Source organism: Ailuropoda melanoleuca, chromosome 6, assembly GCF_002007445.2.
Source record: "Ailuropoda melanoleuca isolate Jingjing chromosome 6, ASM200744v2, whole genome shotgun sequence".
NCBI classification, from domain to species: Eukaryota; Metazoa; Chordata; class Mammalia; order Carnivora; family Ursidae; genus Ailuropoda; species Ailuropoda melanoleuca.
This window is the reverse complement of record NC_048223.1, coordinates 56,851,360-56,871,081: the sequence shown is the minus strand read 5'-3', so window position 1 is coordinate 56,871,081 and position 19,722 is coordinate 56,851,360. Positions and strand designations below refer to the sequence as shown.

Sequence of the window (19,722 nt, the reverse complement as noted above, 5' to 3'; positions counted from 1 at the left end):
GTGTTCCCTCTCTCTCTGGCTGTCTCTATCTCTGTCAAATAAATAAATAAAATCTTTAAAAAAATAAAAATAAAAAAAAAAATAAAACCATACATTGCATTCTGACATCAACATAAGAGACTCTAGATTATCTGGGATTTAGCCCTACTGTTCACACCATTTTACAAATCTCCTCTAATAGTGCCATTAATTAAGAAATAGGAGTATATTATATTCTCAAAAACAGCATTTAGTTTATATCCCTGATATAACTTAAGAACTTTAAGACGTTCCAAAATTATTTTAAAATCATATAATAGATACCAACTGTTCTCTAAGACTGAGGTTAAGAGTTCTTCATTCAAAATATTTACTGAATATTTACTGAACTAGGTACAGGTATTCCTGTTTCATCCTCAGTGCCTAGAACCTAGGGCCAGGTACATGGACCATACACAATACCTATTTCATGAGGAAATGAATAAATCCTCCTTACTAATTAAAAAGTTAGTAAAATTAGTCTTTCCCTTTGCAATACTACATAGTAAGATCTATGTGAAAAATATAGTTGCAATTTAGAATGAATAAATAAGAATCTATAAATAAAAGATTTGTGCCTTAATTGAGAGGAAGGGGAGAAATTAAAAAGAGTCTGACAAATTCTACCTATACGAGAGATGCAGGCAATGAAGACAACTTTCCTAAAAGAACACCAATTGGATATCTTAAGTGATAAACAATTTGTGAATTCTACAAATTCGGAAGAAAATGAGAGCAGTTAGTGAATCAACAAATAAGCAGGACAACAATATTATAAGACCTTAGATAATCCCCTAAAAAGAGAGCTCAGTATCAGAAATGTATTAAAAACACATAAATGGCATTAAAATACCAGATAGAAGGATTTATGTTTAACCTGAGAGATCGTTAAACATCTCACAATTCACATATCCCAGAAATGGTCAAGAGGAAAACTGTTAAACTGTTAATTCCTCCACTGAAACATTTAAACTAAGTTTCATATACTTAATATGATATATGTGTGTGTGTGTAATTAAAAATTTTTTTTCAAAATCAGATACTAAAAATATATGTTGACCTTAAGTGTAATAATTCTGTCCAGCCTTAAAACAAAATATTACTTCAAATTAATCCCTTCAAAGAACATTAAAAAAACTAAGCTGCAAAAGTCACCAGTAGAGTACTGGTAATAAAAAGCAGTCTTTAATAAGTGAAGGAGGGGCGCCTGGGTGGCTCAGCTGATTAAGTGTCTGCCTTCGGCTCAGGTCATGATCCCAGGGTCCTGGGATCGAGACCCACATGGTACTCCCTCTGCCTTTGCCTCTCTTTCTCTCTCTCTCAAACAAATAAATAAAATAAAATAAAATAAAATAAAATAAAATAAAATAAAATAAGCTAAGGAGCTTTCATTTCTTTCTTCAAACTTTCCACTATCCATTTCTTTAATGGGGTTGCATACCTAGATTGACTCCTTCTGCTAAGCGTTCTGCATCTTCGTATATTTTCTGATCATTGTTACTTTTGAGCACCATTGTTTTTGTATTATTAGCAGAAATAAAAATGTGTCTGCCTAAAGAATTTCTCCTGTCGAGTATCATGCTAATATATACTGTTCTGAATTTGAACTGTATCAACTATTAAGGCAGAAGGAAATTTTCCATGAAACTTCTTTCCCCAGTGGAATTTTGGTAACACAAGTGATGTGATAAAAGAAACATACCTGTTGCCTTTTCTTCTTGAACAGGTATCTTCCATACCAGTGGAAGGAGTGATAGAAGTAGGGTAAGGAGTTCTTCTCTACATGTCAATGCCTGTATTAGAAACAAAGCAATCCTTCATGTTCTGAGGTCACGAGACAAATAATTCCTAGTACCTTGTCTTAAATCGAACCAAAAAATTCTTTTTCTTGAAAGGTTGCATTCGAGAAGCTAAGAATCAAATTAATCTATCTTAAATCCAATTAAAGCTGTGGTACTTTTCAGTTTATAAACCTTTCCAAGGACAGAAGAATGTAAGAGCATTTGACGGTATTTAGCACATTCTTGCTGATTTTTCCCAAAATAGCTGTTATTACCACCATGCACATGGTAAGAATTTCTCACCTATGAAAAAACAGATTTGCTAGGTGAAAATGAAAAGTTAAGCCCTATTAATTAGCAAACCAATAACATGAAGTTACTAGAAAAACAAAGTCTCCATGCGGTTAAATGTAAAACTCAGAGAACACAATTTTAAAAAGAGAAATTGACATTATTAATAAATGATATATATAAAGAGAGAAAGACTTATTAGTGAAGGTAATCTAATAATATGTATTGACTGCACACTACGTCCACAGTACTTACTGTCTTACCCTTTCTGGAGGATATGGTCCTGGAGAAGGTCCCCTCATTTGGTCCATAAAATACATACACACAAACAGTTAAAGAACAATAGAAGGCATGTAGTATAAGTAAGTAGCTGGGTGTGGTACAGATATTCAGCTTAGGAGTTCAGAAAAAGGAGCGATCATTACCAGTTAGAAGTGTGGAAGTGGGACTGGAGCTAGACAGCTAGACTGGGACACCGGGGACACGAGTGGTCAAGGAATTAATGACAAATCAAGTTTAAGTTCCTCACTTCAGTCTGGGGAGGGAGTCAGAGTAATATAATCAGATTTGCTTGTTAGAAAGAGCACTCTAGCCACTGTATAGAGGACAGAATTGGGATGGGAAGGGAAAGGGATTGAGCAGTGTTAGAGGCAGGGAAACAATAATCCAGATGAAAGATAATGATAAACGGAAGTGCTCTACAGTAAAACTGAAAAGGAGAAATATTTGAGAAACCACAAGGAAGAACTAAAATGACTTGCAGTTGATTATCTATGGAGTATAAGGGGGAAAAGAAAGGTCTGGAAAAACCTGAAGAATTTTGATTTAGGCAACAAGGTGACTGATAAAGTTCTCACTAAGATAGGAAATTTAGGAGTGATACTAGGTTGGGATAGAGATGATGGATCCATTGTTTAGACATATTAAGTTTGAGGTGCCTGTGGGATATTCAAATGGAGAGAGGTTTTTAGTCAACAGTTGGATATATAGATCTGGAGCTTAAGAAAAAGACGTGAAGTACATAAAAAGACTTGGGAGTCACTGGGGCAGAAGTCAAGGACACAGGAGATTTCCTAAGGAGAGAAAGCAGAATGACAAGAGACAATGGATGGGAATGGAGCTCTGGAGAGCAACACTTCAAGAATGAAAAATAGCAGTGCTGGAGAGAAGCCTGCCAAGGAGTCCGAGAAGTAGCTCCCCCAGAGAGATGTAGAACAAGAGAAATCAAGGGAAGAGAGAAGTTTCGTAAAGAAGAAAGTCAACCAGGTCAAGAGCTGTTGTTCTTTAGTTGTGTAAGATGATAGCAGAAAAGCATTTGTCAAGTAGAGGGTCACTGGCACCCTTAACAAACTCAGTATTAAGGTAATGATAAGGGTACAAGTCAGATTGCAGTAGGCTGAAGAACTGAAAGGGAATGAGAAAGCAGGAACACAGCATTCAGACTATTCCTTCTAGTCCCCTGGTTATGAAAAGGCTGAAAATACTTCAAAAGTAAAATCTGAACTTCTTTTCAGGCTTAGAAGACCCTTCAGGACGTGATTCCTATAGACTTGTCCAGTTTCAACTCCCACAATCACCCCTGACCCATCCCCACATGTCCAGCTCTGAAGGGTTTCCTGAACACCATGGGTCAGGTCTGTACTCCCCAGTACGTCTTCCTCATATGCATTGCTCTTGCAATTCTCCACCGTCATCCTCTCATTTGCCAAATGCCAACTCATTCTTCATGCAAGTCTTAGTTCCTCTGTGGAGAGACTTCTCTAACCCTTCCTCGGGCAAGTTAGACATCACGTTCCTGATTGAGTTCTGGTACGACAAACAACTTGCTGAACTGTTTATGTCTGAATGCCCGTTTTCCTCCATGATTCAGCAAATATTTCCCGAGCCTCTACCATATGCCAGACACTTTGGATGGAGTGGTGAACAAAGAAGACAATAAGCTGACGCTCTAGCAGGGGAGATGGAAAGTAATGGGTACAAATAAGAAAATTTCATAAAGAACGCTATGCTTATGAAGAAAATTAAACAGGACAGGGATTATAGAGTGACTAAAAGGAGGACATTTAGATCGGCTATTCAGGATGGGCCACTTGAGCAGATACTCAAAGAGAAGAAGGAATCCATGCAAAGATTTGGAGGAAAAGGGCTCCTAGGAAGTATACAAGGGGTCGGGAATGGGCTTGGCTATTTCACAGAACAGCAAGCTGGCCAGTATGGCTGGAGTAGTGGGGGGTGAGGGGAAGAGTACCAGAGATGAGACTGGAGGACAGAGGTCAGCGAGGTGGAGAGTGCCAGATCTAATGTGGCCGGTGGGCCATGTGAAGGAGTTTGGATTTATCTCTAAATAGGATGGGAAACCTTTCCAAAAGTTCTTCCCAGTCTTCTCTCAGAGCACGGATTGCTGGGCTCAGGCCCTAGTCCTTAGCAATCACCCCTCTTACCTGACACCCAATGCCTAGTACAGAGTTGGATGTTAAATGTTATCTGTAGGAATGACTTTAAATTCTGGATGCATAGTCAAAATTATTCCCAAGGGCCCTAGTTCCATGTGCTTTACCTCAAAATTAGGGAGACTAAAGATGTCTGGATAACATTTCCACGTACAGCTCATATTCAGTATGTACCTCGACATTTTTAAAGATGCCAGCAAAATGATATGGTCTTTCAAAAAATGTAAACCAATTTTGGGCGCACCATTCCTGCAGAGTCCTCCTGACCTGAGTCTTTATCTTTGGCAGATGAAATAATAACATTCTAACAGAGCTTGCAGAAACCTTAAGAATACGTGAAGTGGCCCAGCCCTTGCTCCACAACAGTACACTGGCAAATCATCATTGCTACGTGAATAGGCCTTGCTGCCTCCCAGCCTCTGCATGACACGTGGTCTGCAACTTCTCTCACTTCTCCCCACTTAGCTAAGGGGGCCCTCACCAGCCCCGGCAAAACCTCTTTTGTAGAGCTTTTCCTCCCACACCAACCCAAGTTTACTGTCTCCCTCCTTCTAGGACTTCGTGCCTGTGCCCCCATTTCACCAAGTAGATTAGTTCTGGGAAACCATGGGCCTTTCAAAAGAATAGACTGAAGCAAGTGCAAGATTTTGGTTTTTGCCACCTCTGCTGGAATTGCAGTCCTGAAGAGGACACTGCTTGTCTCCCTGTGGCCCAATATAGCAGTGAGTGAACAACTCTTGACTTCATTCAATCACAGTAATTTCTAACACCACTCATCATTGGGGAAGCCCTTTCTAATCCTCTGGATCTATTACTTTTTTAGGTATTGCATGTTTCCAGATTTACTTATCCTTTCAAGTTCTAAAGAAACCACACAGATCATTCTATCCCTTTTCAAGTCAGAAAATCTTTTTCTCTGATTTGTGGGCACCCTGGCAAACTAGAACTTGCAATGCTCTATTTCAACCCAAGTTCTGATTTTTCTCTCCCAAGGTCCTAATTAGTCACAGTATCCAGAGGAATGGGGTGTTACCTCATATCAACAAGGAGAAAGTTCTCAATATGCCATATTTGGCAATGTATGCCATAAACAGATTCCTGACTATTCCTAGACTGTCCAATCTATAGAAATCATACCACTCTTCATTTAATACTTACATTTTTGTTTCCCCTTCTGCAGGGAAAAGGACAGCAACATGCCTTTTTAAATTCCCTAATAGCAATAATAAACAGTAAAATCACTCTCATGCAGGTGATAATTTTTTTAGCTTGATTCAAGAAACATATTTTAGGTACCTACCAGGTGTCAGGCACTGTTCTATTCACAGTTCAAGTAATGGTGGCAGGATGGTAGAGGAAGGGCAAATGAGTCAGGGGAAGGGCTGAGACGAAAGGCAGGTCGATGTCTAGGAAGCTGAAAAGGCAGGTGGGAACCAGACCAGTGGGGTTCAAGGACCTCAGGACGACAGGCTAAGCTTAGCACTTGGACTGAATTCAGAATGCGATGGAAGACGACTGAAGTTACTTTAACTGGTACTAATGATATTACTTTAAATCAGCATTTTTTATGCTAATTAAATTTAATGTTCCAGACGTGAGCAGAAATATGTGTTAAGTCCTTTATTTCTTCTATCAGAATTTTATAATTATTTCTAAAGTATGTGTGTACACACACACACATATATATACAAGAACATTTCTTCATTAGTACTGTAAACAGAATCTTTTTTCTTTTATTTTCTAGCTATATAGCTGTGGCTAAAGGAAACTGATCTTCTGGATTTTTCTGTATATATCGCTTTAAGAATGGTATTTTTATTTCTCCATCTTTCTCACATTTTAGCTGTCATTACTTTCATGTCCACTTTATTATTGTGTGTTTTTAAAACATGAAAACAAACAGAAATAGTCATAAAGAGTTATTCTTATGTTCATTCTATTGTAGAGCTTCTTCCTAAAAAATATTATTGATTTTTCTACTCTTTGTATATGACACCCTCTACTCTTAATCTATTTTTTGAGTTTTTGTTAAGAATGGATTAATTTCATCAAATGCTTTTGATGTCTCAGAGAGCTACATGTACTGCTGTTCCCCACTGATGTCAAACATTATACTCATAGTTCTTCTTGAATTACAACAGGTGTGGCAATTTTTTTTTGTAAACAGCCAAAGAGTAAACATCTTTGCCTTTTTGATTCATATATAGCCTCTGCTGTACATTCTTCCGTTTCTTTTAACTACCCTTTAAAAATGCAAAAACTATTCTTAGCTTGTGTGCTGTCCAGAAACACATCACTGGCAGCAGGATTTGGGTCTGCAGGCCCCAGTTTGTCCAACGAGTCCCTGTTGCATTTCCTCCTCGCCTCCCAGCAAAGCAGGGTTATAAACTGGCTGTGTTGCTCTTTGTTAGGACTCCAGAAAGACTTTAGGTGGTACCTCGTAAATCCCACCAGCTAGGCAAAAGTACTACTAAGAATTTTGTGGGCATTATTCCACACAAGATTTACATGCCTGAAGTAGAGAGGTCTGTCTCAAAAGCAATCAAAGATGGGGCTTTGGGGGAATGCGGTGGACTCCATTAAAATTCAGAGGAAACCCATAACATTTTTAAAGAAAGGTGTATTATCAAAAAATACCAATAGCTTGGACTAAAAGGAACAGAGACAATTCAGAATGAATAGAGACCACTGGGACCCCACTTTTCTCCAGGTGTGAAGCAGGGTGAGAAAGCTGCACATTATAAGCTGTATCTTATGGAAAAGAGAAGATGCCTTGGAGGATGGAGCCCAGAGCCCTGGAGAACCATGGATTAGGGAAGCACTCCCACAGAAGAGAACATCCCCTGCCCCAAGAATAGGGGTTATGCTTGCCAGGAGCTCAGTGGATCAGTGACTGCTACGTGTCTCTGGTCACTCTCCTTTTCGAATACAAGTATCTAGTGTGGTTAACTTGTCCCTACTCATCACTGTATATGGGTGAGTGTGACTTTTGCGTTGACAGGTCTCTCAATCAAGAAGAGTTGTAACCAAAGCACTGCACCTGGAAGCCTCATCTGCATCCAGGACTGATACATATCATGAGATCAGGAACTTCAAGCCTAATGCCATGAAGGGACGATACTCTGAGAGTCCTGTGGGAGAAGGCGTGTGGGAGGAATGCTAATAACTGTGGCCAGAGAGGAGATGATGGTGGATCAAATATGGCCACAAATTATCTTCTCCTGAAATGATGGAGTCTATGCTCCCATCCCTTCATTCTGTGCTGGCCTTGTGACTTGCTTTGACCAACAGAATGTGGCAGAAGTGATGTTATGTGACATCTTGCAGCTTCTGAGCTCCCCTCTTGGAATCATGCTTCCACAAAACCACGGAAAGAAGCTGAGCCTCGCCTACTGAAATCAGAGAAGCCATGTGGATGAGAACTGAGGCAGCCTGGCCGATGGCCCCCTCCAACAGCCCTGTCTTCTGCCAACAGAATGCACATTCAGAGGTCAGCCCAGCTGACACCACAAGAAGTGGAGGCCGTGATCCCAGCTAGGTCTACCTGAGCTGCCAACTCACAGACACATGACCAAAGGAATCATTGCTGTTTTGTGCCACTAAGTTTTTGGAATGTGGTCTGTTACACAAGCAATTGCCTGATATACTCATTGCTCCTATCTACTAGCCTGGGAGTGAAGGGAGATAACTTACCAGATTACCTGCTCTCTGTGGGTAGCACCACCGTCTAGTGGTCAAGCGGATACTCTCACTATGCCAAGAAGTAGGAATACCAGCATCCCCCCTACTCCCTCATTCCTGCCAAACTAATCATGCACAGGCCGATCTTGGCATGTGTGTAAACAGAATCTGCAGACTAGAGTAGTAAATTAAAGTTCACTTATTTTAGAAGTTTGCATTATTTTCCTACTGAAATAATTCTCGCTGATAATATTACCAATGACTTGTCAAATCTGAAGAATAATTTTCATTGCCTATTTTCTTGCTTCAAAGCCTCCTCCATGTAAAAAACAAAACGAAACAGACAAAAACCTCCCCAATGTTTTACGCCTCCTTAATATGGTACATGGGGCTTGCCACGACATGGCTTCTGCCTTTCGGTCCTCTCACCGCCCAAACCGCACATACAGCCTTTGCTCTAACCCACTAAACTCCTGTTAGGTCACTGAATGTTCTTCCTTCTCTAGCCTCCAAGGTCCGCATTTGCAGTTCCCCTGGTCCAATGCTTCCTCCTTTTCTACATCACTAATTCCTACTTAGAGATGGCAATTTCTCTAAGAACCATTTCCTCATGGCCCTCTCCTTTGCACTCCCCAAATACTTTCACACTGTTTTGTCATTATTGACGTTTATCAATCTGTCTGTCTCTTCAAAAGCTAAGAGCTTCTAGTAAGGACAGCCTCTGTTCTTCTATCTCTGTATCTAGCAGAGGTGCTGGCATTTAGTAGGTAATTCATGGTCTGCTGAATAAACCAGGGAATGAACTGTGTAGCCGTATTTCTAAAGGTCTGATATTTTCCTATAATACTTATTATATATATTACAATGGTAGGCCATTTATGTAGTACTATATATTAAAGTGACAATACTACAAAACTGTAGGAAGAAAAAAGTACTCTCTTTACACAGAAAACAGCTGAAAAAGAAACCTATTATAATTTTTAAATAATGTTTTGTTCATAAATTATAACCTCTTCCAGTGAAACTTCATATTTTACTCAGCAAAATAAGTAACAACTTTTTTTTTTGGTCATAAATAGCAAAAGCTATACTTTTATTAAAATCCTCTTTCTACCATAGCTGGGAGTTGTGATTGTTCTTTCATTTCCTGTGTTTAAATGAAACAGACTCACTCCTCATTCAATGGGAAGTCTGGCAGGCTAGTCAGTCTACTATAGGTGAAAGAAGCGAGGAGGGCCAGCCACATTGCTCTGGCTGCTCTGAGACACAACCAGATGCCCCTTGCTCGGAGGACACTTCAGTGTTGGGACCCTGGACAAGAGCAGAGATGGCCCCTCAGAATCCTGGCATTTAGAGGTTGAAGGGATTTTCACAGGCACAGCAACCGCTAAAATTTGGGAGCCTTTAAAGATAGCGCTTGCCAGGACCACTTCCTTTCCCAGGACAGTAGCTGCTACAATTTGGGGAATATAAGGAATAGCGCAGAGGACCATAGGGAAGGAAGGGAAAACAGAATGGAATGAATTCAGAGAGGGAGACAAACCACGAGAGACTCCGGACTCTGGGAAACAAACAGGGTTACAGAAGGGAGGTGGGTGTGGGGATGGGGTAACTAGGAGATGGGCACTGGTGTTATACATAACTAATGAATCATTGAACACTCCACCAATAACTAATGATGTATTGTATGTTGGCTAACTGAACATAATAATAATAAAAAAATAAATCTAGGTAAAGGGTTGGCTGTGTGGCCCTTGGAGAGGGTTGCAGAGGCCAAGTACCGCCTGCCATTAGTCCATTTAAAAATAAGTAACAACTTTATAGAGCATTCATAAAGCGTGAACAGGTACGGAAATTTATATATTGAAGTTTTAAAAAGTAGTATTTATCACATTTGTGTTGGTAATAAATTACTGTGATCTTCTGTTACATCAGAATTAAGCTGTATATATTTATAACCAGGGTATAGAAAAAAATCAGAAACTATTATTATCAAATGATATATGAAAACAAATACTCTTTAAGTTGGAAGAGATCTTTTAAGTTATCCAACTTAACGTATTTAAATTGTTCCTGTGAGGATACGGAGATCTGAAGCAGTTAGGTCACAAACTGATGTCACCCATCTCATTGAACACTGGTGCCAAGATTAAAATCTAAGATAACTCTTCCTTTTTCGGTTGGACAAACTTTCTTTCAAAAAACCTGTAGAGGCCTGCATAAAAACTTCAACCATGGCATCTTTAACCATTGAAAAGAACATATTTTTGCTATTTAAGGAGAGCTATCTTTTTCTGAAGAAAAAACAGATTAACATGTCTGTATATAATAAATCATGACCAAATGAGGTTTATCCCAGGAATGCAAATGACTGTTTCAACATTTAGAAACCATCAATGTAATTCACTCACATTAACAGAATAAAAAAAAAAAAAAGATAGTCTCAGTAGATTCAGCAAAGGCATTTGACAAAATCCGATATCCATTCAGGATAAAAATTCTAACAGGTTGGGAATAGACGAGAACTCCCTCATTCTGATAAAAGGCATCTAAGAAAAATCCAGAGCTAACATCATGGTTAATGGAAATACTGAATGATTTCTCTCTAAGGTCAGACACTAGGCAGGATGTTCACTCTCATCGCTTCCACCTACCTTTGTACTAAAAGCCAATGCAAAAGGCAAGAAAATGAAATAAAAAGTACACAAATTGGAAGAGAAGTAAAATTATTATCCACAGATGATTTGATTGTGTACACAGAAAACCCTAGGGAATCTGCAGAAAAATTTCAAAATAAGTATAAATAAATGAATTCAGCAAAGGCACAGGATTCAAGGTCAATGCACAAAAATCAGTTATATTTCTATAAGCAACGAATGACAGAAAATAAAAACTTTAAATGCCACGTATGATAGCATCAAAAATAATAAAATATTCAGAATAAATTTAACCAAAAATATACGAGGCTTCTACAGTGAAAATTAAAAAAAATATGGCATAGAAATTAGAGAAGACTCAAACAGATATTTACACCATGCTGACAGACTGAGAAACTCATCATTGTTGTTAATTTTCTCCAAATTGATTTCTGGATTCAATGCCATCACAACTGAAATCCTAGCAAGCATTTCTACAGAAATAATAAGCTCCTTCTAAAATTTATATGGAAATGCAAAGGACTTAGAATAGTCAAACATTCTTGAAAATGAAGAACACACAGAAGAACTTCTACATCTAATTTCTAGACACACTATAAAGGCCAGAGTAACCCAAACAGATGATAGATAGTGGAAGAGAAGAGTCTAGAAATAAACCCCAAGTATATGGCGAATTGATTTCCCACGAAGGTGTCAAGGTTACTCAGGAGGGAAAGGGCTGAGTCTCAGGAAGAAATGTAGCTGGAACGACTGGGTAACTGCACAGGGAGGAGGGGGAAAAAGGAACGGTAGCTCCAGCCTCACGCTGTACGCTGTACACAAACATTAACTCAACATGGATCACAGACCTAAAATAAAAATACTAATTAAAAAGCTTCTAGAGAAAAAAAAATAGGAGAGTATCTTTGCAACTTTGGGATACAAGATAAGGATTTCTTAGGACACAATACACACTATTTACACAAAAAAATTGCTGTTCTAAAGGCATTGTTAAGTAATGAAAAGGCAAGCCACAAAGAACATATTTGCAATCCAACAAAGACTTGTATCCAGAATACATAAAAAAAAAAAACTGCAACTGGATACTAAGCAAACAACCTGACTTTTAAAATGGGCACAAAACTTAAATAGACATTCATAAAAGAGGATGTACATAAACTAGTGCTCAGCATTATGAGTTTTTAGAGAAATGCAAATTAAAATCACAATGAGATACTACTTCAAATTCACTCAGGACAGCTAATATTAAAAAGGCTGGCAATGTCAAGTATCAGAGAGGAGGAAGAACAACTAGTTCTCATACATTGCTGGTGAGAATGTGAAGTGGCACAACCACTTTGAAAAACGAGTTTGGCACTTTCTTATAAACACCTACCTTTTGACACAGCAATTATATGCCTAGATATTCACCCAGAAAAAATGAAAATATATCCACGCAAAGGCTTTTTTAAGAATGTTCACAGCAGCTTTATTTATAATAGCCAAAGGAAACAAAAACCAAGTGGTTAAACAACAGGTGAATGGTCAAACAAATTGTGGGATATCCATACAACAAAATGCCGATCAGAAACAAAACGTGGTGAGTTACTGATTCACGCATAACGGATAGAGCTCTGGGACATGAGAGTACATACCACCTGATTCCATTTATATGAAGTCCTAGGACAAGCAACACTACACTTAGATGTCAGAAATTAGAATTGTGGTTGTGCTGCAGTGAAGGAAGGAGAGGCTGCCTTAAAAGGGGCATGAAAACCTTTTTCTAGAGTGGTGCAAATGTTCTAAACTTTGATCTAGGCTGTGGTTGCACAGGTGTTTGTATTTGTCAAAACTCATTCAACTATACACTTTACATTTTGCATTCACTAAATGTAAATTATACAGCAATAAAAAGTCTGTTTAATTATTTATACCAAATATCTATTAATAAAGTCCTTGCACAAAAGTGGAAGGGTAGGAGCTTCCTTTGCCTCTTGCTCAGAGTACCCAGGAAGTGCTCCTATTCATGAGAAGCAGATACAAAGCTGAAGTTCCTCCTAAATGCACAGCTTTGAATCTACTGTTTTGATTTGACCCTAAGTGATTAAACTTGCACAATTAAATTCCCCTTAAAGATCCAAATTATCATTCTCCATTTCCTGGTTTAACTAGTTAAATGTTGATTAGCCCTATTTTTAAAATGGCTATCTATTTGCTCTCTACTTCTACTGTTCTTACTATCATTGCTACAGATATTCCAAAAGTGAATGACTGGGGAAGAGGGAACACAAGATATTACCCTAGGAAAAAATACTGTTGTAATTATGACTTGAATGATTTCAGTCATTTAAGAATACTTTAAAAGATATTTCATGACTTAAAAGAGAAAGCACACAACCTATAAAACAGAAAGTAGATTAGTGTTTGCTTAGGGCTGAGGGCGATGAGAAGGATAGGGGAGTGAGTGACAGCTAAAAGATGCCAGGTCCCTGTCTGAGGTGATGAAAATGTTCTAAAATGCACTATGTGACAGTTACACATACCTGTGATTATGCTAAAAACCACTGAGTTGTACATATGTAATGGGTGAATTCTATGATATACGGGTTATATCTTAACATCTATAGCTTTCATTAAAAAACCTACTGAGTTTTTGATTAGGATTGCACTGGAGTCTATACATCAATTTAGAGAAAACAAGTATCCTTACAAATATTGATTTTTCCAATACAGGAAAATTATGTAGTCCTGCATTTATTTGGATTGTCTTTAGTTTCTCTCAACAATGTTTTATAGAATTATGTACAGAAATCTGTACATATTTTATTAGATTTATTCCTGGGTATTTGATATTTCTGATGCTACTTATAGGGTATCCTAAAAAAAGGGAAAAAGCACTGAAATGTTCTAACGTGGGTTAAGAAAATGAACAGAGCATGATAGGCTTATAAAATCATCAAAAATTTGAAATAAAAATCACTACACATGATCTAACAAATAATTTTTTCTAATTTTAAAATTTATTTATGGAAAAGCCATACAAAATATAAAAATTTAAATTACACGAAGTCACGCATTTAATAAATAACATTCATGAAAAGGAGTAAAAATACATAATATTTTGGAAAGTACTCTGACAGGTGGACACCACAGTGAACAAATACTCCCTGATATTTATTTCTTAGGTTCTGTAGCATATAGTGAAAACAGAGGCATTGTTTAATTTTAGTCTCTGTATTTACCCAATATATGTATTTATTAACAAAATGCTTTGATAGCAAAGAAATTTCAACAGTAGTTAAGTTTCTAACTAAAGCCAGTAACATTTGTAAGTTGAAAAATGTCTGTCATATTGGTGCTACAGAGACCTTATTATCTTTTCAAGTTAATTGAAATATTATCTAACTACATTAATTAGTCCCCTGAAAGCAAACAGTAAATTTTTTCTTTCATAAAATATATATTTGTTTTTTACTAAAATGAAGTAAAGACACAAATCACGTTTGGGCTGCAAGTTAAGCCTGTCTGAGTTATTTAATGTTCTGCATCTCAGTTTTTCATCCACAAAAGAAGGTTGGATGACATCTCTATTTCCCACTAGCTTTAGAGTAATAAGGAAACAGCAAAATACTGTATGTTCAGACCATACTTTGAGCAAACACAATGAGGTATAAAAAACTGGATGTATACAAGCTAAAGAACCCAATAATTATTGGTTTGATTCTCTACTTTCACCCCAGAATTAGTAAACTCTCTAAATATAATTTACACTAACCTTTCAAAAACATATCTGACATTTATTGAAAGTGCAACTGCTTTTTTGAATCATAATCTTAGGTCTCTACTAATAATCGCAGTTATCTCACACTGATATCAGGATAAAAAGCTTAATATATAGCAGGTCATTTTAGAAAAAGGCCATTTATAATCCTAAGACATTTCAGACATTTTGAAAAGTATTCAAATAAACAGTATGTTCATAAATGGGGCCACTTGCTTTGTTGGAGTGATGTGAGAGATAGGGCTTTATCTCAAAGAAACTCAGAAACTACGCAACCCAGAAATTATGTATCTGTAATCAACTATAATATATTGGTGAAAAAATTATTTGATATGAAAATGTTACCTGATCAATGATAGAATTTAGCTTGGTAAGTAACAGAAATCCTCGGCCGAGGACAAGGTATTGTCCAAGGGTAGCCATGTGTGTCTCCTCCTCTTCTTCCTCCCTGGCCTCCACCCTCTGGATGACCGCATTGCAAAGCCGGTTGACATCCGTCAGAAATTCACGTGCCAATGAGTTACTGTCGATGCTCATGACCGAGCTATCAAATAAATATTACAAAAAAAAGATTAGAGAAATAAAAATTTATGTTTAAAACTAAGGGTTTTTAAGGTTGTTTTATTTTTTTAAAATTTTTTTAAAGATTTTATTTATTTATTTGACAGAGAGAGGGGCAGCGAGAGAGGGAACACAAGCAGGGGGAGTGGGAGAGGGAGAAGCAGGCTTCCTGCTGAGCAGAGAGCCCGATGTGAGGCTCCATCCAAGAACGATGGGATCATGACCTGAGCCGAAGGCAGACGCTTAACGACTGAGCCACCCAGGCTCCACTAAGGTTGTTTTATTTTTAACCAAAGACTGACTTTAAATTATTGGGCATTGGTGTTTAACCCTATAATATTTTCAGACATAGTTCTGATCTAGTTAGGTGCTCCTTAAATATTCTTACATGGCAGAAATAAGTCATGGGTGTGATAATCCCTGAGCATAACCAAGAACAGGAAGTGAAAGCACCTAGATAGAAGATACACTAGTGAGTGGTAGCAGTTAAAGTAAATCCTGACCTTCTTAAATAACTTCATTATAGAATAAAAATAAACCCATTACTTATAAAATATTCTTCCTCTACATGGTTTAAAAATATGAATGGATCTTTTAAAAATATAAACTGTTCTTCACATGATGGAACTGACAATCAGTGATACACCCTCCCCCTCAACAACCAGGGTCCAGTTAATGGAGGGAAAAGGATTTATCATCAGGTAAATAAAGATTGAAGAATTCTAGAAGCTGAAGTTATGCCATTTCACTTCTTACTATACATTTAAATCAAAGGGCAATGTGACATTTTAAGATAAAAGAAAATAAAAAGGTAAAGCAGACAGAAGAGAAGAAAAACACCAATATAAAGAAAAAAATGTGTAACTATTTAGAAAGGAAAAATCATGAACAATAAAATTCCCAAAGAATTTCAAAACAGTTTCATCTTAGGGCTAAAAGTAATTTTGAGACATCCAGTAACCTTTAAAAATGTTTTAACCTGGAGAGATTAAATTAAATAAAATGTATATTGTGGAGTCCTTCTTCACCCATTTGGGGGGGGAGGGCGCCTCCTAGCCCCTGCTGAGAAGGCAGTGGACCACAGGACTGTGCCTATTGCCAAGGGACAAGTACTGCCTCTGAGCCCTAATCAACCGAAGCACACCTGATTCAGGAGCAGCCAACAAACATGGGGCCGCGAGATGTGACTTGCATGATGCAGCTTGCAAAGAGGCATCCAGCCAATCAGGCTCCTTCTGTCTCATGGGAATCTGAATTAAGGGACAGAGCTGATGAGCTGAAAAGTCACATAAAGATGGGCCTATGGTAGTCATTATGAAGTAGTTGAGGCTCAGAAGAAGCCAACTGGGTGAAAATGAACCACTAGGATGCAAAGGGAAGCAGATAAACATGAAAGGGAGAGACCAAAGAAATTCCTAATACTATTTCGGTTCCTGTTCATTTTGGGGCCTGATGATTTAAGTCCTGGATTCCCATCAGAATTCTAGGTATTATTACAATAACAATCCCTTCTGTAGCATAGCAAAGATCATTATTTTTAAAATTATTGATCACTAGGAAAAAAAATAAAAAATAAAATGTACATTACTCATTATCCCAAAATGTAGCAATACCCTCTCTTATATAAATATTGGCTTTTTATAAAGTTTTCATAAGGTAAAATTATTCAATAAATCAAATAATTTATAATTTATAATAATATAAACTAATTACATAATGTATAAACTTATTTATATTCAGTCCATAGTTATCCAATTTTATTAACTTATTTCCCCTAATTTGTCACAGATTTTAAGGTACATAATTATTTAGTGTACCACTAAAACAAATAACACTGCCAATTAAAGTATAACACAATACCTTCTTATCACTTAGAATGTTCCATACAATATTACCTTCTAGGCCATCAAGACCACCCACCATGCACCATTTCTTAAGAGTGCGGCACTACTGTTCCTGGGATTATCTTCCAAAGATGCTGACATCATTCTGTAAGTTTCAATGCTACCCCTTTCCTGATCTTACCAAATAGGATCAGCAGAAAGTTTGCGAAAACATTTAAACCCAGAAACTCATCAGATATAATACTGACAATATATGTAACTCAACTCAAGTGCTGATATGAACAGCTATGACCCAGTTCCCTCATGAGCAGGCAAGAACAACCCCTTCACCAAGCGCAGCCGGCTGCCAGCACTTACTAGACACCACTCATTACAAGGCACACTGCAACTTTAGCAATATCAAAAATGTGAAAAACTTCAAAATTCTGGTAACAATTAGGGTTTATTTTCTGGAAATTAAGATAATGAAAATTAACATGAATATTTAGGTATGACAGTCACTGAGGAAATCATTTCAATCCCACTTTCTAAAAGCACAAGATGCCAGGTCGGCAAAAAACATTATAATATATGCAGAAATGTATGTTACTCCTGATTTTTAAATGTACATAAAATATAGACATAGTTACATAAATAGGGTATTATATCTATTACCTGTTTTGATTCACATAGGTATTTTGGAAATCTTTTCACACGAGCTCTCTCTTACTCTCTCTACCTGGCATGCTGCTCCATGTATATAAAACATGTTTTTCATTATATAGAGTACTATTAAGTATGTAGCCATTCTCTTATTGAATATTTAGGTTATTCCTAGTTTTGATCATCATAAACAGAGCTGCAATGAACATCCTTACACTACTTGCACATTTATCCTCTGTGTCCTTGTGGTAGAAATTGCTGTTACTTCTTCATATAATAGGTTTTACACTTTCTTGTTAGGGCTCTTCCAGCATGTTTTGCAGTTTTTGCTGTTATTCTGAATGGGATTTCATTTCCATTATATAATCTAATTAGGACAGAAAACTGGTATGCAGGAGGCAAATAGGAAGTATATTTATGTTGATACAGTAATAATATATCCAAACTTCTTATTGAACTCTATTAATTTTTTGAAATTTCCAGATATAAAGCCCTATCATCTACAAATAACAAAAATTCTGAATTCTCCTACCCAATATTCACACACTTTCCACTCTTCTAACTGCATTAGCTAGCACTAACAGAACACCATTGGTAGGGGTGATGGGGGACACTTTTGTCTTGCACATTAAGAAATATTCATTTCTTCCTGCTCATCTAATAAGAATGTTGAATTTCACTGAATGCCTTTCAGCCATTCTGAATGCCAACTGAAAAGATGATTGCATGGTATTTTTAAAAGATTTTAAAAAATATTTCAAATACCCAGAAAAGTACAAAGAACCGATAACATGTGGTTATAGGCAATACTCAGATTTAGCAAATATTTACATTATACTATGTTCAGATCAGTTTGTGTGTGTGTGTGTGTGTCCACAAAGAAATCAAACCTTCCAGTACAGGAAAGCCACACCCCACCCCACTTCTTCCTCTCTTTAGTTGGTGTTTATCATTTCTATACATGTTTCTATAATTTTTTTACATGTTTATAGCCATAAAGATATTCAGTATTATTTTAACTATTTTAAAAATGTATATTAATAGTATACTATATGTATCATTTTATAACTTCATTTTTCCTCTCAACATTGTTTGTTCCTTTAAACCATTATGCAATATGCCATTGTATGAATATGCCAAAATTTATACATCCATCTCTACTAACGAAAAGTTTAGTTGTTTGTACTTTGGGGTTTAATTAATGTCACATAATTATGTCGTTTCAAAGGCTTAGACTGAAACAAGTATTTTGACTGCTCATCTCTATCACATTAAATACTTACCAATCTCTCAACACTTCTGTAACATTTAGAGTCCTTATAATTTGAGCTCATGAATCAGATGAAATAAATATTCTTAGAATACAGCTTCACCTATTTAAAAAAGACAAACGTATTAATGATAATAGTAAAACACAAATAATTTTAACAAAGTTCTGACACAAAAACCAATGGCCAGTCTTCATATTTGATACAAACAAAGCCAATGAAGTTTTTAAACCTCAAGAACATACTAAAAAATTCTAGAGCTCCAACAATGGAGTCTTGAGAGAGGAAGTGTTGGAACATACTTGATCTGAACAAGGCAACTTGATCACAGCCCCCTACTCCTCTTCTGTTCCCAACTCCTTATAACCTCCAGGTAAACCACCAGTTAACCATAAGGGAAGGAGAATCCAACTTATCACTCTTCTTAACACTGAATCTAGGAGGCAATGGCATCTACATACGTACTTCGGGTGGCCAAATTATTACTCTCCTGTGGGAGCGAAAGGTATTCAAGGATATACGAAAATCAGAAAAATATTAAAACCAAACAACGAATAAACTACCACCAAATTTCATATCCTTGTTGAAGTTTTAAAAATGAATTAACCTTTTGTGTACAATACAATGAAGGCTATTTCTGAATACTAAAGGATAAATTCCTACTTCTGGGGTAGCAACAAATGCTTTTTAGTTTCCTGTTTTCCCTTCTCTATAGTTGTGCCTAGGCAGAGGCATAAAAAATATTTCCTTATTACAGGTACAAGGCAGC

The 19,722-nt window shown here is 36.9% G+C and overlaps 1 protein-coding gene across 12 annotated transcripts in view; it reads right to left on the bottom strand.

The window, feature by feature from the left end:
- LYST (lysosomal trafficking regulator) overlaps positions 1-19,722 on the bottom strand; it is a 175,432-nt gene that overhangs the window by 132,631 nt on the left and 23,079 nt on the right. For 8 of the 12 annotated variants that reach the window (XM_034662476.1, XM_034662468.1, XM_034662479.1 and 5 more), the window contains exons 2-4: positions 18,969-19,058; positions 14,984-15,182; positions 1,721-1,811 (exon numbers count right to left, since the gene is read on the bottom strand). In XM_034662476.1, coding sequence (XP_034518367.1) covers positions 1,721-1,811; positions 14,984-15,175 — 283 coding nt within the window. In that variant the 5' untranslated portion in view covers positions 15,176-15,182; positions 18,969-19,058. Of the gene's footprint in view, positions 1-1,720; positions 1,812-2,353; positions 2,583-14,983; positions 15,183-16,343; positions 16,450-18,968; positions 19,059-19,722 lie in introns of those variants that run through there. The other 4 variants (XM_034662473.1, XM_034662474.1, XM_034662475.1 and 1 more) reach the window with 2 other exon arrangements.